At 43.3% G+C, this 25,989-nt stretch overlaps 1 protein-coding gene across 2 annotated transcripts; it reads left to right on the forward strand.

Annotated features, from left to right (window-relative positions):
- The first annotated feature begins 2,415 nt into the window (after positions 1-2,415).
- On the forward strand, positions 2,416-25,635 carry nsrp1 (nuclear speckle splicing regulatory protein 1). Of its 2 annotated transcripts, none has more exons than XM_072445823.1 (7): positions 2,416-2,419; positions 22,102-22,191; positions 22,271-22,327; positions 22,405-22,533; positions 22,783-22,990; positions 23,342-23,444; positions 23,565-25,635. In XM_072445823.1, exons 3-7 carry the CDS (start codon positions 22,316-22,318, stop codon positions 24,511-24,513), a joined length of 1,401 nt encoding a protein of 466 aa, XP_072301924.1. In that variant the 5' UTR covers positions 2,416-2,419; positions 22,102-22,191; positions 22,271-22,315; the 3' UTR covers positions 24,514-25,635. The 2 variants fall into 2 exon arrangements, with proteins under 2 accessions (XP_072301924.1, XP_072301923.1); XM_072445822.1 differs by lacking the exon at positions 2,416-2,419 and adding an exon at positions 21,469-21,516 and having other exon boundaries at positions 22,101-22,191.
- The last annotated feature ends 354 nt before the right edge of the window (positions 25,636-25,989 follow it).

Consider the following 25,989-nt stretch of genomic DNA (forward strand, 5'->3'; position numbering starts at 1 on the left):
CTTTCTCATTTCGCCCTGGCTGGGAGCAGCGCTGGCTCCCCTCTCTGTATTTATTCTAAACTCGTTACTTGAAACTTTCTTGACTGCATCTGCATAGGATATACCTTGAGAGACCTTTATTTTCTGCACCTCAGCAGCTCTTTTGCTAAACCTGCATCCCCCGAAGGCAGAGCTATGTTCTTCCCCACAGTTACAGCACTTCAGTTTTGCACCCACGTCACACTTCCCATACTCGTGGTCTCCTGCACATTTACCACATCTTTGCTTCCCTCTACAGACCGCTGCAATATGCCCAAAGCGCTGGCACTTAAAGCAACGCAGGGGCGGCGGAACATATGGCCTGACGCTATAGCACATGTACCCAATGAACACCTTACTAGGCAGGCACCTCCCTTCAAGTGTTACCATTACCGACAAGCTGTCACATCTTACCCCAAACCGGGTCACCTTCAAACGCCTAGCGTCCACCACCGTAACTCCAGTCAAATTCTCCTTAACTTCATCCACAGACGTCGCCGTAGGGACACCTACGATAACTCCTCTGACCGTGTTTCTTTCAGCATCAGACACAAGAATGTCCTTTCCACCCAGACGTTTAGTTCCAATCGCCTTCCGTTGCTGAGCCGCGTCCTTGCACACGACCAGCAGCGAGCCATCTCTAAGGACACTCGCACTCTTGATCACTCCCACAGCTACAGTTAGGCTCTTTGACAATGCCACTGAATTCCACTCCTTAAAGGATGCACTATCCTGTGCAAGCTTTATGATCACCTTACAGTCTCTGCTCTCACCCCGGATATCAATAGCTTCAGCCTCATCCTGCTGCTCATTCCCAGAACCCTCGGACGAGCTAAGGGACTTTTTACGTTTCCGGGCACGTGCAGGAAGAAAAGGCTGCTCCTCCACGCCGTCCAGAACGTCTTCCATCCCCGATCCACTCTCCTCCGCCATCTCCCGTCTCTCCAGACCGGGTGTTGAGCAAGGTCTCCTCACAGTTTTAGTCCAGGGCTTGTTCTTCCTCAGACTGTTGTTTCAGAGTCCGACCGGCTTTTCAATGGCCGGCCTTGAAACCTTCACACTTCTTGGGAGCCACGTTGTCCTCAGACTCTGTCGTAGTCCGTAAAAGTACTCCTTCCATTGCTTTGGTGTTACAAAGCCCATGAGGTCATGATATGTCTTTGTGACTAGAATAGTTGTTGTGGACTGGAAGAAGAACTTTTAGGACTACGACGGGTAATGCGACAGGACTACGATAAAACACCAAAGAAGAAGAAGAAGAAGAAGAGCTAGTCTCCGGTCTGGAGAGACGGGAGATGGCGGAGGAGAGTGGATCGGTGGTCGAAGACGTTCTGGACGGCGTGGAGGAGCAGCCTTTTCTGGCTGCACGTGCCCGGAAACGTAAAAAGTCCCTTAGCTCGTCCGAGAGTTCTGGGAATGAGCAGCAGGATGAGGCTGAAGCTATTGATATCCGGAGTGAGAGCAGAGACTGTAAGGTGATCATAAAGCTTGCACAGGATAGTGCATCCTTTAAGGAGTGGAATTCAGTGGCATTGTCAAAGAGCCTAACTGTAGCTGTGGGAGTGATCAAGAGTGCGAGTGTCCTTAGAGATGGCTCGCTGCTGGTCGTGTGCAAGGACGCGGCTCAGCAACGGAAGGCGATTGGAACTAAACGTCTGGGTGGAAAGGACATTCTTGTGTCTGATGCTGAAAGAAACACGGTCAGAGGAGTTATCGTAGGTGTCCCTACGGCGACGTCTGTGGATGAAGTTAAGGAGAATTTGACTGGAGCTAAGGTGGTGGACGCTAGGCGGTTGAAGGTGACCCGGTCTGGGGTAAGATGTGACAGCTTGTCGGTAATGGTAACACTTGAAGGGAGGTGCCTGCCTAGTAAGGTGTTCATTGGGTTCATGTGCCATGACGTTAGGCCATATGTTCCACCGCCCCTGCGTTGCTTTAAGTGCCAGCGCTTTGGGCATATTGCAGCGGTCTGTAGAGGGAGGCAAAGATGTGGTAAATGTGCAGGAGATCACGAGTATGGGAAGTGTGACGTGGGAGCAAAACTGAAGTGCTGTAACTGTGGGGAAGAACATAGCTCTGCCTACGGGGGATGCAGGTTTAGCAAAAGAGCTGCTGAGGTGCATAAAATAAAGGTCTCTCAAGGTGTATCCTATGCAGATGCAGTCAAGAAAGTTTCAAGTAACGAGTTTAGAGTAAATACAGAGAGAGGAGCCAGCGCTGCTCCCAGCCAGGGCGAAATGAGAAAGGCCAGCGTGGCTCCCAAGAAGTGTGAAGGTTTCAAGAGTGGAGGTCCCAAGTGTGCAGGTTCCAGAATTAATGAGAATACCCTGGTTGTGGATAGAGAGGATTTTGTACTCTTTATGGTGGATGTTGTAAACTGTGCTGCTCAGGCTCAAAGCAGAACTGAAAGGATCAGGATCATTGCTAAAGCTGCAGGGAGATTCCTTGGAACAAAGGAGCTTGATTGGGCAGATATAGAAAACAGGCTAAAGGCGCTAAATGGGAGTCGGAGTGATGGGGGTCTGCTTTTGGGGAGTCAGGGTGATCAGAGTGATGAGATGGGGGTGGGGGTGGTCTCCTGTCCTCGTCCAGTCTCGTAGACGCACGGCTACCAAGCAGCGACATCAGTGGAAATATTAAAGCCTATAGAATGAAGCCTAAAGAATAAAGCTGTACGGTGGAAGCACCGAACGTCAAAGAAGGAGAGGAAGATGAAGAAGAGTCTCCCTGGAATAAAGCCGGTCGGTCTCTGAAACAAAACTATTCTAGTCACAAAGACATATCATGACCTCATGGGCTTTGTAACACCCAAGCAATGGAAGGAGTTCTTTTACGGACTACGACAGTCTGAGGACTACGAAAAGTCTGAGGAATAAAGTCTGGCGGTAATGCAACAATTGGTTGCCAACCGCCATAAAACAACAACAACAACAACAACAACAACAACAACAACAACAGCTTTGTAAAACAACAAAGACGTCTCATGACCTCATGGGCTTTGTACTTCCAAAGCAATGGAATAAGAATTTTTAAGGACTACGACAAAGTCTGAGGGGAGGAAGAACTTCTATAGGATACATTGACAAAGGCATCTCATGACCTCTAGGGCTTTGTCAAAGCACTGGAGGTCAAAGCACTGGAAGAACAACTTTTAGGACTACGACAAAGTCTGGGGAATAAAGTCTGGCGGTAATGCGACACTCGGCTGTCGACTGTCATAAAACAATAACAACAGCAACAACAGTCTAAGGAATAAAGTCTAGCGGTAATGCAACACTCGGATGCCAACCGCCATAAAACAACAACAACAACAACAACAACAAAGGCATCTCACAATAAAAAAGGCATCTCATGACCTCTTGGGTTTTGTCAAAGCACTGGAAGAGGAATATGTCGGTGTAATCCCTCATTCGTCCAGGCGTGTTCCATAGTAGAAAAAGCTTCAGTTGTAGTCATCTGGACTCAGTTTGAAAAAATAGACGTTTCGACTCTCATCCAAGAGTCATTGTCAATAAAAGAATTTATGTTGTTGTTGTTGTTGTTTTATGGCGGTTGGCATCCGAGTTTTGCATTACCGCCAGACTTTATTGTTTCGTAGTCCTCAGACTCTGTCGTAGTCCGTAAAAGTACTCCTTCCATTGCTTTGGTGTTACAAAGCCCATTAGGTCATGATATGACTTTGTGACTAGAATAGTTGTTGTGTCAGAGACCAACCGGAAGAAGAAGAAGAAGAGCTAGTCTCCGGTCTGGAGAGACGGGAGATGGCAGAGGAGAGTGGATCGGTGGTCGAAGACGTTCTGGACGGCGTGGAGGAGCAGCCTTTTCTGGCTGCACGTGCCCGGAAACGTAAAAAGTCCCTTAGTTCGTCCGAGAGTTCTGGGAATGAGCAGCAGGATGAGGCTGAAGCTATTGATATCCGGAGTGAGAGCAGAGACTGTAAGGTGATCATAAAGCTTGCACAGGATAGTGCATCCTTTAAGGAGTGGAATTCAGTGGCATTGTCAAAGAGCCTAACTGTAGCTGTGGGAGTGATCAAGAGTGCGAGTGTCCTTAGAGATGGCTCGCTGCTGGTCGTGTGCAAGGACGCGGCTCAGCAACAGAAGGCGATTGGAACTAAACGTCTGGGTGGAAAGGACATTCTTGTGTCTGATGCTGAAAGAAACACGGTCAGAGGAGTTATCGTAGGTGTCCCTACGGCGACGTCTGTGGATGAAGTTAAGGAGAATTTGACGGGAGCTACGGTGGTGGACGCTAGGCGGTTGAAGGTGACCCGGTCTGGGGTAAGATGTGACAGCTTGTCGGTAATGGTAACACTTGAAGGGAGGTGCCTGCCTAGTAAGGTGTTCATTGGGTTCATGTGCCATGACGTTAGGCCATATGTTCCACCGCCCCTGCGTTGCTTTAAGTGCCAGCGCTTTGGGCATATTGCAGCGGTCTGTAGAGGGAGGCAAAGATGTGGTAAATGTGCAGGAGATCACGAGTATGGGAAGTGTGACGTGGGAGAAAAACTGAAGTGCTGTAACTGTGGGGAAGAACATAGCTCTGCCTACGGGGGATGCAGGTTTAGCAAAAGAGCTGCTGAGGTGCATAAAATAAAGGTCTCTCAAGGTATATCCTATGCAGATGCAGTCAAGAAAGTTTCAAGTAACGAGTTTAGAGTAAATACAGAGAGAGGAGCCAGCGCTGCTCCCAGCCAGGGCGAAATGAGAAAGGCCAGCGTGGCTCCCAAGAAGTGTGAAGGTTTCAAGAGTGGAGGTCCCAAGTGTGCAGGTTCCAGAATGAATGAGAAAGTCTGAGGAATAAAGTCTGGCGGTAATGCAACACTTGGATGCCAACCGCCATAAAACAACAACAACAACAACAACTATTCTAGTCACAAAGTCATATCATGACCTCATGGGCTTTGTAACACCAAAGCAATGGAAGGAGTTCTTTTACGGACTACGACAGTCTGAGGACTACGAAAAGTCTGAGGAATAAAGTCTGGCGGTAATGCAACACTTGGATGCCAACCGCCATAAAACAACAACAACAACAACAACAACAACAACTATTCTAGTCACAAAGACATCATGACCTCCATGGGCTTTGTAACACCAAAGCAATGGAAGGAGTACTTTTACGGACTACGACAGTCTGAGGACTACGAAAAGTCTGAGGAATAAAGTCTGGCGGTAATGCAACAATTGGATGCCAACCGCCATAAAACAACACAGTCTAAGAATGTCACTATTATAGCAACTCCCATTTTTCGGCATGTTTCACAGATTGCTTTTTTGTCAGATTTTTGTCATTCAAAGTTCTTTTTATTGATAATCTTCATTCGATTCTTGATGTCACTTTCGGTATTCCTCGGTCTTGCATTTTTTGGGGGATTTGTTGTCAAATTTGCAATTTTTCCTACCTCTTAGTGTGGCAAAATGTTGTTACTTAATGACATCATCATCATCATCATCATTATTTGCCACTGTACAGAAGAGCAAAGTCTAAAGAGCGAAGTCTGAAGAATAAAGTCTAACGTCTAAGATGTACAACTACAGTAGGTGGCGGTAATGTAACAATTGGATAATAATAATAATAATAATAACTTTTATTTATATAGCGCTTTTCAGTGACCCAAAGACGCTGAACATAATAAAAAAGGGGGGGGTATTTACAGACAGGGGGGGACAACACGTACAATACACATTAATATACAGATAAAATGAACAAGACAGAAGAAGTAGAGAGAAAAAGATGGGGATGTAATAGGGGGTAGAAGAGTAGGCAATGGGGTAGAGGAGGCTAGGGGTAGGGGAGGTCATAAGCTTGGGTTAAGAGGCATGTTTTTAGGATACCAAGAAGATACAACACCAAAGAAGAAGAAGAAGAATATGGCCATGCATTACACAAAGTCTGAAGAATAAAGTCTGGCGGTAATGCAACACTTGGATGCCAACCGCCATAAAACAACAACAACAACAACAACAACAACAACAACAACAACAACAACAACAACAACAACAACCGGCTTTATTCCAGGGAGACTCTTCTTCATCTTCCTCTCCCTCTTTGACGTTCGGTGCTTTGGAAGTACAAAGCCCATGAGGTCATGGGACGTCTTTGTTGTTTTACAAAGCCCATGAGGTCACGGGACGTCTTTGTCGTTTTATCCTTTAGAAGTCCTTCCTCCATCACTTTGGCGTTTCTAGGCCCAAAGTCTGAGGAATAAAGTTTGGCGGTAATGCAACAATTGGATGCCAACCGCCATAAAACAACAACAACAACAACAACATGAAGTCAAAGCGCGTTAGAACATCCTCTTGCTCCTCATCCTCGGCTCAGTCTCCAACACCCCCCACCTCTATAAACGTTTACCCAGCCCTGTGCTACATAAGTAAGCAACCACAGCCTGACACAAACCCTGTGACTGGATCGCCAGAACGTTCCGCAGATTGAACTCCCGCCCATTATTCCGAAACCACAAGGCCAACCCGGCCCTTTCTCTATCATAAGCCTCACAGCAAATCAGCACATGCTCGACAGTCTCTGGCACCCGACAGCGACCACACAGACCGGTCGGATGCTTGCCTATCCTACTCAGTGACCAATTGAGTCCAGCATGGCCAATCCTCATGCGGGCGAAGGCCCTTTCCTCCCACGCGTTCCTGCCCATAGACCCGCAAGGACCCACACTACCCTGTATGTGATAGAGATGCCGTCCAGTAACACAGTGGCTCCAAAATTCCTGCCAAAGGCCGACCACATGACTCTTGATAACGGGCTTGACTTCAGATTTGCTTAACTCAACCGCCACATCAATTGATGGCCGCCTAAGGGAACGCTTAGCCAGTGCATCAGCCATTTCGTTACCATCCACCCCCACATGCGCAGGGACCCAAATGAAGGAAACCCTCACATCCTTCCTGGACAGGGAGAGCATCAGACAGAAGATGCCATTCAACACATCCTGTCTGCAATCCGATTTCCCAGATTTAATGCTTTGCAATGCAGAAAGGCTGTCAGAGGCCACCACAATGCCGCAACACTGCAAAGCAGATTCCGCCCATTCCAATGCCAACCGTATCGCTATGAGTTCCGACGTGAAAACAGAAAGGCGATCTGTCAACCTCCTCTTGACCGCCAGCCCCAGGTCAGGCACAAAATAAGCGGCGCCAGTACGCCCACTCTCAGGATCCCTAGACCCGTCGGTATAAATAAACACATCACCTGAGTGCTTATCAATGATCGCTTGAACGGCAAACTGCGGTGCCCTCCCAGCGACTCCTCTAAGCTTGCCAACAGTAAGCCAACAGAAGTTCTAGCCTCCGGAGCCGTAACGGCAATTCCCCCAACTCAACCTGCAGCGCCGAGACAGGGGAGGTCCTAAAAGCCCTACAGCAGATGCGCAAGGCCTGGGCTTGCTCCACATCAAGCTTCTTTAAGTTAGTCTCAGCCGCAGACATGTAGGCTATACAGCCATAATCAATAGCCGCCCTCATGACGGCCCGATAAATACCCAGGAGCGACCTTCTGCTGGCCCCCCAGTCCTGGCCGGATAGACAACGAAGCAAGTTATTCACCCTTTTGCATTTACCACTGACCTCATCAATGTGCTGACGCCAACTAAGCCTCTCGTCAAAGGTGACCCCCAAGAACCTCACCTCCCTGACCTGTTCGAGCACCTGCCCATGCAGTCGAAGGGAGACGTCCCTATGCCCATTGAAGAAACAGATCACTTTAGACTTCCGTACGGACAGTTTAAACCCCCACTTCAGGGTCCACTGCTCCACCTGCTGTATTGCCCTTTGCAGTTTCGCCTCGTAAAACCGGAGATTCCTCCCTCTCACCCATAGAGCGCCATCATCAGCATAAAGGCTCCTCCCAACAGACCCATCCACGTCGTCAAAGATGTCCTTAATCATAACATTGAACAAGATAGGGCTACACACACTCCCCTGCGGGATCCCATTCTCTACCTCATAGACCCCAGAGTAAGCAGCGCCCACTCTGGTTTGGATACGCCGGCCAGACAGAAAGCTCCGGACCCAGTTAAACAGTTTACCCTTCACACCACACTTCCGCAGCTTAATGAGGAGCCCATCCTTCCAAACCATATCGTACGCCTTCTCCACATCAAAGAGCACCGCATTAACCTTTTCTTTCTGAGCCCTGGCCAGCTGGATATCAGATTCCAAACACAACACGGAATCCATGGTGTTCCTGCCCCTACGGAAACCACTCTGGTGCGCGGGAAGCAAACCCTGACTCTCCAAGAAGTAATCCAACCGCTCGGTAACTATGCGCTCCATCGTTTTCCCGAGCTGCGACGTCAAGGCAATCGGCCTATAACGTGAAGGGTCAGACGCTGACCTACCCGGCTTCAGAACCGGCACCACCGTAGACTGTTTCCACGCAGATGGAACACAACCTGAATCCCAAACACGGTTGAAAAGACCCAGGACTAGCCCAAGCGTGTGATGTGGTTTAAGTGACGTTCCCATGGGGTGGTGTGTGACAAGAAGAAGTCGCGGACACTGTTCTGTACTTTTCGAAGATGTTTAATACAGATAACAGCATCAGATAACAGGACAGCAGAAAACAGCGCCCTGGGTCCGCTGGTGATCAGGAAGACGAACCTCGTCTCTGGGCGTATCTCGCCTTTATATACTGAAGACGCACAAAGACCGATAAACAATATCTGACAGGTATGACCCTATCCATGTACCAACGGATTAGCCAATGAGAGAGCAAGATGTAAAGGTATCCTTATTTGGGTAGCACCAGGGGAGAAGTTACAGAAATGAGATCATGCGCTTACACAGATGTACACAAGGCATCTCAAGGCCTCGCAGCCAATGGAGACATCTCCCATTCGGTAGTTAATCAGATGTGGGCCCCTTACATTCCGTGGAATAGACATTTTGGTAGAAACATACATATTCCTAAAAGCCAGTCTCAGAATGAGGCCTAACTTTGCATGGACCTAGTTTTAATACACTTCATATTCCTCCCTTCTGAGTGATTAAGCTCAGATCAATTAATTAATTAGACAAGCGAGAGCAAAAACCTGCTTGTCGATGCTTACTTTTGTTTAGCAGGAAAAATTCTCTCATGGCACCAACCGTCAGTTGTTCTGACCGATCTTGGCTACCACCCCTTCTGGCTGTCCTTGATCGTGTTATCTAACGACCTAAACAGCCTCACTCCTTTGATTATCACTAAATTTAGGAGTAAATTTGTATTTAGTCTTAAGTTATTATCCAATTGAATCAACCCTTAATCGCTACTGTGTGAGGATATTTGTGTCGCCGCACAACCTAAACATCAGCACTGGATTATCAACAACACCTCAACACATCAACACATCAACACAGGAGTATATTTTATTTCATCAACCCTTTACTTATTTAACCAAATCATTTATTTAAACCTTTTAACATTCTATTATAACTCTTTTCACCACTCCTCTCAGCTTATGATTATGTTGTCTTCAAAGGTGTTGGTATGTTGTGATGTTTGGCTCCAGCGTTCTCCTCTGATATTCTCAATGTCCACTCCAGTTATTGTCCATGTCCATTGTCCCTTTTTAACAGCATTTCAGCACCGTCCTGGGAACAAAAAAAATAACTGAACAGTATCTTGTACCTTGCACTTTTCATGTAAAAACATCCTCTAAAAAGTTTTTTTTTTTTTTATGTGAACAGAATATAGATATAGATATATATAAGTGTGATAATATAATGGTTAACCAAAAAACAATCCATGGAATGTATACAACAAAAACAATAGAAAATAAATGTAAAAATGTATGTAATGGAATGTAATGTACTGTAATGTACTCCTCCCTTAGACCAGAACACTCCTTCTATGTGAGTGATAGGCTAACCATCATTCATGATCATGTGCATGCATCCCCTTTAAGGAACCATCACCATGAATGATAACTCCTGTTGAGTTAATCTAATTTACTATTAACTAATTCTAAACCCCATTTCCATTTTAGCTGTTGATGTAATAGTCAATGTTCTTGCTGTTAACAGACAACTTCATCTTTGCTGTTGTCCTAGTTAATGTTGATGTCAACATTGACTCAGTCATCTTGTACTTAATCATTAATGTAATCATTAATGCAAATATTTCTAAACAGCACCAACAACAATCTATAATTTTGTCTTCCCCTATAATTTTCTTATGCAAAACGCTGTTCCTAATTTCTTCTAATCTAAATATTTCTCCCATTATTATAAAGAATATATCTTCTCTGATTATTTCCTCTTCAGTATTTTCCCTTAATTCAAGATTTCCCCTTTTTAGTCACTACTAAATTTAGCTTCCTATTTGGTTTTGAACCCAGTTATCAAATCAACTTCGTCAGTGGAAGTTGCTTAAACCCTTAGTATAGAGATTAATTTCTGTCCAAACGTCACCACTGTTTTCCCCATTTCAGACCGATTTGTCTGCAATGTCTGTAGATATTTTCTCATCAAATGTTCCCTCATATATTAACATCTGTTTGCATCTTGTTCTCTAATAGCTTTAAATTATGGTTCTTACCACTAGTGCAAACGCTGCGTTGACATATGTGCACCCGTCACCGCTCATGTGGTTTCATTTGAAATTGTAAAACTCACTTGAATGTTGTCAATGTCAGTGGAAGCTATTCTCCCAGTTTAAACCTCTATTTTGCTAGATTATTTTCCAAAACACTATTTCTAATTGATTTCCTACATTAATCTAGTCTTTAATCTAGTTTAATCTCCTTAAATCCAATCGAACCCCAATTTGATCTAATGTTATTACATTTCTAAACTTATTCAGTTTTTTATTATTCACAAATTCTGTCTTTCACCAGAAAGATTCTGTTTGACAGGCTCCACCTCCTTATGATTTTCTACACAAAACTTCACTACACACAAACTTGGCAACAGATTATGCATCTCTTCTGTTCAAGTTTTGTAAGTAGTTCAAAGTAAATATTGTCTCTGGTTGGTGTCTAATTTTCTCTTAACCTCCTCCCTTGCACCATGCGCTAAGCCATGTGCTTCAAGAATAATTAGAACCAACAGTCTAACATCAAATCTTTAACATCTTTAAATCAAAATCATCTTTAATGTAATATTTTCTTTCAAATTCACCTAATATGTGACTTAAAGAACTTCTCCTCACTGCATTTTCACCGGTCACAAGGTTTGCAGCTTCTTCGGCTGTTCTGTTTACTTTGTGAGACTTTTAGCTCTTAATTTATGTAGTACATTTAGCTATTGCTATTTATTTATTTATTATTATTATTATTATTATATAATCCAATTCTTCTTGCAGTATGGTAACTTCTTCTGAGACTTTGTCTCCCTTTTTCCCAATAGTTTCTGTAACACTTGATAGAGTCTTTATGACACATTTCCTTATTCCCTGAATAATTATCATGTCATCCATGTCTTGAATGATTGTCCTTTTCAGATTCTTTGTTCAATTTCAGCCAAATTTTCTTCCAGAATTTTCTTCAAAAATTTTAGACTCCGTTTTAGTCCCATGGGAAGTCTTTCCTCAATTGTAATCTTCATGAATCGTTGTTCTTCCTCCTCCAACTTTTACTTGATTCAGTTTTCAAAGCACTTCTTGATCTTGCTCTCTTTGATCTTCTTTCTTTTTCCGGTATAGCTCCACTTGGTGAGCTATGTGGTCTGTGTAAATCTTATTTGTCATGCTTCCAAGGCCAACAACTTCTGTCAGTTTATTTCTTACTGGTATCGGCAAGCCTTTTTGAATTTTAGCTCGCAGAATTGATTTCTCCATTTGATTCAACTCTGGATTGTTGCCAGTGACATTTCTCCACACTTGATAAGCTTTTGATACGTATGCTCTTGGATTCTCCTCCTGTCCGAGCGGTTGTAGAATGATGTTGTCGGGATGAACGTTGGTTGGAAACATCTCACGCAATGTTCTCCAAATTGCTCCTTTACAAGTAACGAACAGCTCTGCGTCGTACACTGCTGTCTTCGCATATTGGTTCAGTCCTGCTTTTGTCAAGACTTCTTGCATCCCTGCCATGCCAAGAATAGTTGCTAGTAGTCTCTTCATATCTCCCATTGCTGCTTGTGTCCCCACTAACATCTCCTCCAGTTTAGCTATCCAGGGGTGTGCACCATCTTGGAGTATGGGCAACTTTTCCATCAAATCCGACATATCGACATTTTGCCATGGCTTGTATTCCAAACGTTGTCCTTTTATTATTATTGGGCACATCTTCTGGTTTATTCCCTTTGTCACCGTTCTGTCGCGCAGTTCATAATGCGAAAGCTCTGAGAATGAAAATCGATGTTTACTAGATGCTTTCGGTCTGTTCTCTGCATCTCTCCAGGATGTTGAATCAGAATCATCACTCTGATCTTGAGTCTCTTCATTTGAATCCGATCCATCTTCTGACTCTTCATCGCTGTCCTCTGTTTCAGTGTCATTGTTCTCCTTTTGTGTTTTGCATGTCACCTTTAATGACTTCTTTCCTTTCTTCTCCGCGGCAGCCAAAACTCTCTTCACAGCTGGATCGTATCCATTCGCTGCTCCTTCTTCTTCATCACTTTTGTCATTTTTGGTGGACAATTTTCTGAGTTTTTGTTCAAGGGTTTTCTCGCTTGTCTTTTTCTTCTTCTTTTTGTTTTTGAGTTTTTTATACATTGTTACAGTTGTTGTAGCTTTACCAGTCTCTATTACTTGTTCATTTTCATCTTTGTTGTACAATTTTGTATCTTCCATCTTGAGTCATCACTTGGAGCTGTGGATATTCTTTTGCAATATCCTGTAATTTCTCGTAAGGTGGAGGCATCTTCACTGTTGCCTGCGTATTTGAGGATGATCTATTGATCTCTTCCCTCACTTTGTCCACTATTGGCATGTTCTTTTCACTCTCCATCTTCATTTTATCTCTTCGTTCTTTGTTTTTGAACCATTTTACAACTTCGTTTTCGAACAGTTGCATCACTTCCAATTCAATTCTTCTCTTCTCTTTGCGTTTCCGTCCAATTCTTCCTCTCTTTTGGTTGGCTTTGTATGTTTCGATCAACACCTGTAGTATTTTAATTACGTCCTTCACAAGATGATTGTTTATCTGCACCAAATCCACTGTAGTATTTAGTCTTGATGTCGCCATCATGCTATATTTTCTTTCTTTAGATTTATTTTATTTTATTTTGTTAAATTCATTTACCTCACTTCCCAAGTTATTTAGCTGCTTGGTAAAAACTTCAAAGACCGTTTGCCAATCTCAGCAGATGTGAAAGAAATTGGTGTTCAATGTCAATCAAAAATCTGAATTATAACTAAAGAGTAAAAATAAATCCAATGTCTATCAAAAACCAAAGTTATTTTTATCTAACTAAAGAGTAACAATAAACAAATTCAAAATTATACCTTATCCAATTAACCTTAAGATATGAGAAAATCAAAGCTATATTTTTATTCAATTGAATTTAAATTTCAGCAAAATCTCAGGATACGCAGTGGACCAACTAAAAATGTAAAATTCTTAATTGTAGAAATATGTCTTATCGTATGGACAACACCAATAATCAGAAATTGGTGACCAATGTAAATCAGGTCAAAGTTATTTTCTATCTGACTTAACAATACACAATTCCAAAATGTACCTTATTCGACTCAAATTAGGATATTGTATCACTGGTTATTCAAATTATGATATATATATATATATATATATATATATATATATATATATATATATATAACTTAATTTTTATCCGATTAAGTAGCATAAAAACAATTCTCTTAACTCACAATGGACCACACCAATGCAACAGTTCTCAATTATAAAGATACGCCTTATCTTATGTAATTATGTGTAACCCCAAAAATCAGTCATTGCCAAGTTTTTGCATAACAGAAGTATGTGATTATAAATGTGTAATTACACAGTCTTTTTTAATGCAAGAGTTTGTGAATAAAAACAAACTGGCCTTTTCCAAGGTCTTCTCCTCCAGTTGACTGCTTGGTTTCGTCAAACTGTTCCACTCCGTTTCCTGTCTCCTTCTGTCACTCCGATCTCGTATGTTGTCGCAATAACAGAAAAGAAAAAACAGTGATTAGTTCACGTTAATCCTTTGCCAATTCAGGTTATTTCAAACAATTATCATAACATAATTTTCATCATGAATAATTTTCTTAATCATCCAATAAAGTATCTTATTTTTGTAATACCATCATTCGTCCTTCACTTATCTATTTATTTATTTATTTATTTATTAATTCATTCATTTCTTTCTATTTTCTCGTTAATTAACCTCTTTTTATCTCCAACTTCCTCCCTTTTATTATTAATCCTATAATAATAAATCGAGTACAGCCTGTGATAAACACAAACGGTCGAGATTGCCTCTTAGTCCGATGTATCTAACAATCTGCTTTTTTCTCTCTCTCTTTTCCTGCTACTTTTTCGCACCCTGCTCTGCCTCACACACACGTAGGAGGAGCCAATAGCTCCGCCCCCAATAGCGTTAACCTGCTCAGTCTTTCTTCCTGTCCTCTGTCTGGGCACTTCCGCCGTGCCTTCACTCTTTCTCTGTCTTTCTTCACACCCTGTAGGAGGAGCTAAACTCCTCCCCAACTTCTAAAACTTGTCTGAGACGGGATCAAGTCTTCCCTCTCTCTTAACGGACACCACAAAGCGAAGAAATTGATATAAAAATTACCGACAAAAACAACTTCACACTCCGGATCAGCACTCACACAAAGACATCATCTGCTGCTCAACTTAAAGTAAATTTCTTTTTACTTAAAGTTAAACTTCACGTTTCTTCAAACTTAGAAAGACTATATGTGTCCTCTCTCAGGCCGCACCCTAAAAACACAATTTTACTCTGCAAACAACTAAAAAACGCACAAAGACAAAATAACCTTCGAGTTCCAGCCTCAAGGATAACTAACCAACGCTCTCTGGATTCACACATACAAAGACAAACAACCAAAAAAACAAAATCCCACATAAAAACCAACAAACAAACAACAAACTCGAGTAACGTTAAAACTTATTGCATGCTTTTTAATCTCAACTTCAAACTGTAACAGCGCTAAAAACTAAATCTTCTCTCTTCAGTTTAGCAATTTGCTCCCTTCCCCTTTCTCCTTCTCTCTCTCCGACACTCACTGACACCAAAACGCAGCAGCAGAAAGGAAAACGAAAAAGGTGGGGGCTTAGCGCCAGGAGCGCTCATACTTTTTAACACTTTAAACTTTAATCTTTAATCTTTAATCTTTAAACTTTAACCCTTAACCTCCGTCTTCTAAATCTAGTTCCAAAATGCTTCTTGGAAACGCATAACATAACCTAACTACCCGTTATACGTCTCCTCAGCATCCTCCTTCAGTTTATTTTTCCAATTTAACTAACAAACTTCATTTCAACTTTAAACTTAAACCTTTATTGTCTAAATCTGGTTCCAAAATACTTCTTGGCAGACGTATCATCACCTAGGTACCAAAATTGACAACTTAAAACCGTGGCCACGGACTTTCTTTGTCTATACGTCTCCTCAGTATCCTCCTTCAGTTTATTTATGCCAATTCAACAAATTTGAGACGCGTTCCTTCTTCTCACACAAACACGCCTCACAGAACATCTCCCCCACACAGCTCTTTAACGGAAACAGGCATAGGACAACAGCACTCACACAGCATCAAACCAAAGGTCGAAAGGTAAAACTCACCTAGGCCAATGATTTTCTGCTGTTTAGAGGCTTCGATCCAGTCTGCAATCCGTCCCAATTTCGTGGCGCCATTTCATGTGGTTTAAGTGACGTTCCCATGGGGTGGTGTGTGACAAGAAGAAGTCGCGGACACTGTTCTGTACTTTTCGAAGATGTTTAATACAGATAACAGCATCAGATAACAGGACAGCAGAAAACAGCGCCCTGGGTCCGCTGGTGATCAGGAAGACGAACCTCGTCTCTGGGCGTATCTCGCCTTTATATACTGAAGACGCACAAAGACCGATAAACAATATCTGACAGGTATGACCCTATCCATGTACCAACGGATTAGCCAATGAGAGAGCAAGATGTAAAGGTATCCTTATTTGGGTAGCACCAGGGGAGAAGTTACAGAAATGAGATCATGCGCTTACACAGATGTACACAAGGCATCTCAAGGCCTCGCAGCCAATGGAGACATCTCCCATTCGGTAGTTAATCAGATGTGGGCCCCTTACATTCCGTGGAATAGACATTTTGGTAGAAACACACATATTCCTAAAAGCCAGTCTCAGAATGAGGCCTAACTTTGCATGGACCTAGTTTTAATACACTTCACGTGTCATCAGTCAAATGAGAGAGCATGTCATAGCACACCTCATCTTTACCCGGGGCTGTCTGTTTCGCCTTAGAAAGTGCTCTCCTTAGCTCAAACAAACTAAACGGAAGGTCAAGGTCATCTTGAGTCGAAGGCTGGTGCCCAATCAGCTCAGAATTCTGGGCCAAAGTACTCTCCCTGTAGTGCCTTTCCGCAGGTGAGAGATTGTCAGAGCTGTGCACCGACACAAAGGTGCTGGCCAACAGTTCAGCTTTGTCAACGTCGCTGACTGCTTCAACACCATTCAGTATTAGGACCGGGGTCCCATGACGGCGCTCAACCCCATGCATCCGCTTAATCATCCCCCAAACATCCCCGAGACGCGTTTCTCTCCCAATTTTGGAACAATACCGCCTCCAATAGGCACTCTTGGCCGTTCTTACAGTTTTCCGCACAACAGCGCGGGCCCTCTTGTAGTCAATGAGGGCACCGTCAGTGTGGGTAACCCTTAGCCGGCGAAACGCCGCATTTCTCGCCCTAACAGCATAACCACATGCTTCATTCCACCACGGCACCCGCTTCCTATGTCCACTACCACCACTCTTAGGAATCGTGCCTACCGCTGACTGCGTGATGAGCGAGACAATTGCACTATTGAGAACATCCACCTGAGTCAATCCTCCTTCCCGCAGAACCCTAGAACCATCATCAGCTTTCCTCAGGAAAGCCCCCCAGTTCGCCCTTGCCAACTGCCACCTCTGGATCCTCGTCCCCCTGACCACACAGCTCCCAAAGCCAATCTCGGTGCGGACTAGATAGTGATCGCTACCAAAAGAAAGATTACCAAGAACCTCCCAACTACAAACACCAGCTAACTCCTTGGACACAAGCGTAAGATCTATTGCACTTTCCGTACCGGTCCCCATATCATAGCGGGGCCCACTCCCATCATTCAGACAAACCAACTCCCTTTGATTGATAAAACCCTCTACCACCTGCCCATACCTATCGGTACCACTACCACCCCACAAAGCGCTATGCGCATTAAAATCCCCACACCACACGGCCTTTCCCCGAACATCCTTACCGATACTATGTAAGGACTCTAACGTTAACTCACCACACGGATTATAAAGGTTAACCACAGTAACAGCTTCACCACCCAGCCAGACCCTTACCACCAGAGCCTCCGGCGCTTTACTCACACTGACAACAACGTAATTTAGGTCATCTCGGACAAACACAGCCACACCTCCGCCTCTACCCTGCTCCCTATCATTCCTAACACACACATACCCTTGTATCCCAAAACCCCACCTAGGTTGTAACCAAGTCTCCTGCACGCACATAACGTGAGGCTTGTTCAACAAGGTAGAGACAAAATGCTTAAATTCCTGGCCATTAGCACGAAGACTACGCGCATTCCATTGCAAGACAACCACCGCCATTATGAGCCCCCGGAACCTGACGGCGCATCGGGAGCCCCCCCACTCCCACTGCCAGAATGGGGCAGGGTGCCTTCCCGCAGCGCATCCTCTATCTCCGTCCACTCGGGACCCCCAGCTCCAAAGTACTTCCCTGCAGCCTTAGCGATGATCCTAGTCTTTTCGGATCTCTTCTTGGTTTGACCAGTACAGTTAATCACTTCCACCATAAAGAGGAAGAAATCTTTCCTCTTCACAACCAGTACATCCTCCGCACCCACAGGGCCTCTGCCCGTGGAAGCCATACTCACAGGCATCCCAGTGGGGACCTCCCCCTGGCTGCGGGCAACGCTGCCCCCTCCCCTGTCGCCTAGGTCACCAGCAGCACTGGCAGCCCGCACTGCATCCACCTTCACCTGACTACCAGACACCTTCTTGACCGCATCCGCGTAGGATATGCCTCGAGAGGCTCTAACTTTTTGCACCTCAGCAGCCCTCTTGCTGAACACGCATCCCCCGTAGGCAGAGCTATGCTCTCCCCCACAGTTACAGCACTTGAGTTTTGCTCCTTCGTCACACTTCCCATACTCGTGGTCTCCTGCACATTTACCACACTTCTGCTTCCCTCTACAGACCGCTGCAATATGCCCAAAGCGCTGGCACTTGAAGCAACGCAGGGGCGGCGGAACATATGGGCGTACGCCATAGCGCATGTACCCAACGCACACCACACGAGGCAGGATCCCACCTTCAAATCTAATCATTATCGACAGGCTGTCACACCTTACCCCATCCCGGGTCACCTTCAACCGCCTAGCATCCACCACCTTAGCTCCAGTCAAATTCTCCTTTATGTCATCCACAGATGTCGCCGTAGGGACGCCTACGATAACTCCCCTGACCGTGCCTCTTACAGCATCAGACACAAGAATGTCCTTCCCCCCCAGACACTTAGCTTCAATCGCCTTCCTTTGCTGAGCCACGTCCTTGCACACGACCAGCAGCGAGCCATCCCTAAGGACACTTGCATGCTTGACCACTCCCACAGCTACAGTCAGGCTCCTTGTCAACGCCATCGGATCCCACCCCTTAAAGGACGCATTATCCTGCGCGAGCTTTATGAACACCTTACACTCTGAACTCACATCCCCGATATCTGCAACCCTCCCGCCCTGCTCCTCACTGAGAGAGCCCTCCATAGACGAGCAAGAAGACGCCCTACGCTGCACAGGATCAATGGCTCCAGGGGAGTCCTCCCCGCTGTTCATATCGTCACCGACCAGGTCACGCTTCCTCTTCTTCTTCCCCGTCATACGGACCGAGGCGTTCCTCTATGTCGCCGTAATATCCAAACAACGCTCAATAATCCACCGTCAGCGTGTATCTTCAGTTGTTGTCTTATGGCGGTTTATACCTATGGTGTTTTATGGAAGTTTCAGAGACCGACCGGCTTGCATCAGACTTTTCGTGAATAGTTGTTGTTGTTTCAGAGACCAACCGGCTGCGCGCGCGTGCGCTCAGACTCATCCAAGAGTCATTGTCAATAAAAGAATTTAGATCGAGAACTCCGATATTAATACTGTTCTGTGGTAAGACCCACCCATTGGGAGGAGCCTTCCTGAAGTAGAAAGAGTTGTTTGTTTCAACAGAAACTCCCCCCTTGTATCTACCGAGCTAGCCTATTCAGAATCTTAATGGGCTATTAGAATCCTCTTTGTCTTTGTGAGACCCTGGCTCAACCACCCTGAGTACCTGATTAGCATCTATATGTCCTGGTCCTGGTCCTCTACCTTTCCAGGGGTTCAGTAACCCATTATAAATAACAGGAAGATTAAACCTTAGCCCTCCATTTCTGTTTAAAGAAGGTCTTTCTTTTTTAACAAAAATAGCTTCCTTGACTCCTCTTTCAAACCATCTTTTCTCCTGCTTAAAACCTTCACCTCACCGTCTTCAAACGAGTGATTAGAGGCTTCAAGATGGAGATGCACGGCACTCTGAGGTCCTGAACTGTTTTGTCTCACCTATGTACCGTTCTTTACAGCTTTCTTCACTGCATTGGATCGAATAAACTACATTGCTCTCTTTTTGAGTCTGCAACTTGTCCTTTGGGTGAACCAGTTTTTGTCTTAAAGTGTTTCCTGGTTTAAAATAAACAGGGACTTCGTGTTGTCTAAAAATTCTCTGCAGTTTTTCCGACAGGCCAGACACATAAGGGATAGAAACACCCTTCCTTCTCTGTTCAGTTTCCCCTTTGTCCTGCTTCTTGGTTCTCTTCACTCTTGAGAGCCCAAGCGGGGTAACCACAGGCTGAGAGGGCATTTCGGACATGTTTTTCCTCTTTCTTCTTGCCCTCTGAGCTGGTGGGCACACCTTGAGCTCTGCGTTGTAAGGTTCTGATCACTCCCAGCTTGTGCTGTAGTGGGTGGTTGGAACCAAAGAGCAGATACTGGTCCGTGTGTGTAGAGGAAAAACATGTCCGAAATGCCCTCTCAGCCTGTGGTTACCCCGCTTGGGCTCTCAACAGAGTGAAGAGAACCAAGAAGCAGGACAAAAGGGAAACTGAACAGAGAAGGAAGGGTGTTTCTATCCCTTATGTGTCTGGCCTGTCGGAAAAACTGCAGAGAATTTTTAGACAACACGAAGTCCCTGTTTATTTTAAACCAGGAAACACTTTAAGACAAAAACTGGTTCACCCTAAGGACAAGTTGCCGACTCAAAAAGAGAGCAATGTAGTTTATTCGATCCAATGCAGTGAAGAAAGCTGTAAAGAACGGTACATAGGTGAGACAAAACAGCCTCTACACAAGAGGCTTTATCAGCACAGAAGAAATACAAGTTCAGGACCTCAGAGTGCCGTGCATCTCCATCTTGAAGCCTCTAATCACTCGTTTGAAGACGGTGAGGTGAAGGTTTTAAGCAGGGAGAAAATATGGTTTGAAAGAGGAGTCAAGGAAGCTATTTTTGTTAAAAAAGAAAGACCTTCTTTAAACAGAAATGGAGGGCTAAGGTTTAATCTTCCTGTTATTTATAATGGGTTACTGAACCCCTGGAAAGGTAGAGGACCAGGACCAGGACATTTAGATGCTAATCAGGTACTCAGGGTGGTTGAGCCAGGGTCTCACAAAGACAAAGAGGATTCTAATAGGCCATTAAAAATTCTGAATAGGCTAGCTCGGTAGATACAAGGGGGGAGTTTCTGTTGAAACAAACAACTCTTTCTACTTCAGGAAGGCTCCTCCCAATGGGTGGGTCTTACCACAGAACAGTATTAATATCGGAGTTCTCGATCTAAATTCTTTTATTGACAATGACTCTTGGATGAGAGTCGAAACGTCTATTTTTTCAAACTGAGTCCAGATGACTACAACTGAAGCTTTTTCTACTGGAAGAGGAACTTTTAGGACTACGACAAAGTCTGGGGAATAAAGTCTGGCGGTAATGCGACACTCGGCTGTCGACTGCCATAAAACAATAACAACAGCAACAACAGTCTAAGGAATAAAGTCTGGCGGTAATGCAACACTCGGATGCCAACCGCCATAAAACAACAACAACTATGCCAAATTAATGAATTAATTAATACTTTTTTTAAAAAGGCCAAGCGAGGTAATAAAATGAAATCATGTTACAACATTCATACTATGAACAGACGCGAATGGACTTTCCAATGAATGGAAATCACAATATAATAGGTCCATATTTTGAAGAAATTCACTGGGTTTTACATTGTCGTATTAATGTGTCGAATCTGCTGTGTGTGCTCACAATCCAAAAGCAAGATGGCGGCCCCCTCAAAGCAGTAAGTGTCAAAGAACTGGCGTGTTTTCCTAGATTAAGCTCTTTAAACGACACATTACTTATATTTTGCGTGTTATATGCTGCAATTTACACAATTGTAAGGGTTTGGAACATTTATTGTGGCACTAAAGTACAATATTTGCGTAAATTGCCTCCTGTACCGTAGCTTTCTTGTTTGCGATATGCTAAAGGCGTGCTGCTATCGTGAAAGCAAAACATTTCCCTTTTGTTGTGTTGTGTCACAATTTAAGCCTCCGCAAAGCCAAGAAAGTGTGTTTAATCTGTTTATGAACTGACTAAGTTACGGACAATTTACACAAAAAAACAAATATTGCCATTTCTTTTAACTATAAGAGAAGTGTTGGATATACATGAAAATAAAATCATAATAATAATATTCTACCCTAAATAGAACGGCACAATGTGTAGGTCTTTCGGATTGGTGAGAATATGTATGTGTTTTTTGCTTCAAGAACTAAATGAAACCAAATAAAGTGATGGCTTTGTTAGGCAATGAAAAAGCAAAAACAAAAAAAAACGCAAAAATATAAATAATACAATTAAAACAATGTAACTTTGTCACAGATATGGGCTTATCTTGCCTCAAAAGAAAGGACTCTCCAAGACGGCCACGCTTTCCCGACCCTCAGTGTTTGGAGATGACTCTGACGATGAGGTGAGTGCCGAGGGTTAAAACTTGTAAACTGTTGTGTAAATCGAACTGTTTTATTTAAATTGTTGTTGCTTGTTTTCAGACTTCAGTTGGGGAAACATTACAAAAAGAAGCTGTCAAGAAGAAGATGATGAAGCAGGTAGTAAAACAAACATCCCATTTATGTATTAATGTATTTTTTTAAATGTGTTTGGTTTTGTTTTTCTGTTTCTGAAGACACGGTTGGAGATGCAGAAGGCTCTAGATCAGGACTGTACAGTGTATGACTATGATGATATGTATGATGACATCCAAAAACAAAGACAGGAGAGAAACAAGAAAACACTCGGAGGAACAGATAAAAGAGTAAGACATTTTAGTTCTGTTTTTTCTTTTCTCACGCTAAAAGTGACATTGTGAACTGGAAATTCATGCACTAAATGTAATAGTGCGATGAATAGTACTTGTCTGTGTTATTCAACTTTGTATTTATTCTAATCCATAAAAAAAATTTCCATTCATGTATCATTTCACATATTTTATTCTCACACACTTGACACTTATTTCAAACAGTAAATTATCTACAAATGCATTTTCCCTGTTAACTGTTTGCAGCCAAAATATATCCACCAGTTGATAAAAGCAGTGGGAGATCGAAAGAAAGAGCAAGAACGGAGAGATGAGAGGAAGATTCAAAAGGAGCGTGAGGCGGAGGGGGAGCAGTTCGCTGATAAAGAGGCATATGTAACGACAGCATACAAACAAAAACTTCTGGAACGGAAAGAGGAGGAGGAGAAGGAGAAGAGAGATGCCGCTATAGAAGGTAACTCTTAATGCTTTCTAAATGCTATATAAACCTAAAATTCTGATTTTGAAGAAGTGTATACATTTAGTAAAACAAAAAAAATCAATAAAACTAATCATAACATTAATTTAAATGGAGAAGAGTACAGTTAAAATCCTTACAGTTATATCAACTGCTAATCAGAATAGTTTTGAGATTAGTTGTCTTGCTGTTTCCCCATGTCTAGTCCTGACTACATTTAGCATGTCTTGTTCGGCCTTGTCTGTTTAGTCTTCTGAGTTTGGATCAGTTTTTTATTGAATGAAGACATTCTGATGGAAGTCTATCTTTTTTGTTCTATAATAATTGGTATTCTCATGTTTCATTCAGCTGCATTGGACGTGAAGAAGCAGCAGGACCTCAGTGGATTCTATCGACACCTCCTGAATCAAACTGTGGGAGAGGAGACCATCCCAGATCGTTCAGCTCAAAAGTAAGTCTTTTACTACTAATTTAATTACAGTAAAACTATCTAGACCTCTTCTACCCAAGGATCTCATTTGCAAATTGATAAGATGAAAGCTTGTATATAAAAATGTATTTTCTTTTACAGAAATGAAAATTCTAAACCTGCAGACGACGGTGAGAGGACATCGCCCGTCGGGTCACCTTCACCCAGAGACAAAAGCGACAGTGACAGTGAAGAGGTTCAGGAGCAGAAATTTGGGTTTAACAAGCCACATTCGAAACGCCAGTACAGACAGAGGTCCCCTTCATCAGGAAGTGGAGAGGACCGGAGCAAGGACAAGGAAGACAGGCGGAAGAAGAGCCACAGAGACCAGGATAAAGGGAGAGACAGAGAGAGACATCGGGAGAAGGAGAGAGATGAGAGGCACAGAGACAGGGACCGAGACAGGCACGGAGGACACGGTGATGAACCCGGCAGACGACGAGATAGAGAGAGGAAGAGGGAAAAAGAAAGGGATAGGGAGAGAGACAGAGGACGAGAGAGGGAGCGAGACAGGGAGAGGGACAGGGAGAGAGACAAGGGCCGCGAGAGGGAGGATAAGCACAGCAAAAGAGAGAAAAGTCCAAAAGCCCGAGATCATAAGAACGGAGAGGGAGAAAAGCGAAGGCATTCGGACAATGACAAGCAAAGGGATAAAGATAGGGATGTTGAAAAAGACCGGAAGAATGACTCTGAAAATAAAATGCCTGTTAAAATAGAGTTGGGAAGTCCCGAAAAGAGCCACGAAACAGAACCAGAAATCTCCCAAAAGAGTCACGAAACGGAACCAGAAATCTCCCAAAAGAGTCACAAAACAGAACCAGAAAGTCCCCAAAAGAGTCACGAAACCGAATCAAAAAGCCCCCAAGAGAGCCAAGAACCTGGGGAAAAGCGCAAAGAAAAGGATGAAAATGAGGTTGATGAAGTGGAAAAGGAAAGTAAGTTTGCCAAACGCAGCACGGATCAGACTGTGGGGTCAGCGAGAGAGCGATACCTGGCACGACAAATGGCACGTGCAGGCAGTAAAAGCTACATCGAGAAAGAAGAAGATTGAAACATTACATTATCGGACATGTAAAGTATCTGCCTGACCAGCCAAGACCACAAGCTTTGAAAATAATTTACAAAGACGTTTTGGTCTGGAATCCAACCCAGTCGCTCCAATTTCCAAAGGAAGTGATTGACAGGCGGATTAACCAATCAGACAAACGCAAGTCAACAAGCGACGCACTAAACTCTGTAAATCTGAGGTAAATTAAGTTATGTATTTTGTTCTGAATGGTCTGGAAATATTTGAGAGATGTCTTCCACATTTGAGAGACACGTGACGCAAAGTCTTCCACATTTGGGAGACACGCGACGCAAAGTCTTCCACATTTGAGAGATACGCGACGCAAAGTCTTCCACATTTGGGAGACACGCGACGCAAAGTCTTCCACATTTGAGAGATACGTGACGCAAATTAGCGACGGTGGTTGGACCGGTTCATGCCTGGAGAGTTTTTTTATGCCCCCCCAATGGTCCGATTCCAGATCCTTCTGCATTTGAACAGAATGTAGACGGGACTGGCTGGTCAGGCAAGTAAAATCTAAGAAAAATATTTGGCCTTGAAGAATATGAGAATACGTTCCTTCTCTACATGGGTTACTGTTAAATTTGTCAAATGTGGCAAAAGAGGAAAATGTAATGGAACTGCAAAGACTAATCCAAATCTACTGTAGCGAAGAATTGTCTTATTAACCCAATACCAGACTGTGCTAAAATGTGCTTGTAAATGTTTTATTACACAGGAAAATGTCAAGTTCAGAAATGTCACCTTTTAAATTTTTCTTTATGAAGATGATAAAATCTTAATCTTAGACATGTTATTGCCCACCTGTAGCGCAAACAAATCCAGATTCTCGTTCGAAACCGTGGCGCTTTGTAGTTGCTGGTAGTTGGGTGTTCCACATGATTTGTTTTTGTGTCTTAACTTTATAACCAAGTAAATTCTGTCTACATTATTTCAAGGATTTTTAGTGATTTGGATATTTAAAGCTGTTTTATCCTAACTTCTGTACAACAATCTACTGAACAGGTTTTGGCTGATCAAGACAGTTCATTTGTTCAATTTAATTTTGTAAATATGTGTAAAATGTATTTTGTAAAAAAGATGTGGCAAATAAATGAAAATACATCTGATGTATATGACATTCCCAAAGTACATCATAGACTCATCACAATAGGTAGTTTTTAATAATGTGATGCATAAGGGTATAGTTTTGATTAATGGGTAATCATAAAATCTATAATGTTGGCATATTTTTTATGTATAACATTTAAATTATTAAGACAATCTATAAACCTATTAGCTTATATCAGTGTTTCTCAACCTGGGGGTCAGGACCAGGGATTGTGGTATGATTTTATGGGGAAAATATATGAATATGGCTTGTCACCCAATTACTTTAAAAAGTAAAATGAAACATCAGACACAAGGCTACCTTATAAGTTTGCTTGTAGCCCATTTCTTTTGTGATTGCAAATGTTA

The sequence above is a fragment of the Eucyclogobius newberryi genome, unplaced genomic scaffold, assembly GCF_026437365.1.
Source record: "Eucyclogobius newberryi isolate DKJ021-1_F unplaced genomic scaffold, fEucNew1.0.hap1 SCAF_15, whole genome shotgun sequence".
In the NCBI taxonomy this organism is placed as follows: Eukaryota; Metazoa; Chordata; class Actinopteri; order Gobiiformes; family Gobiidae; genus Eucyclogobius; species Eucyclogobius newberryi.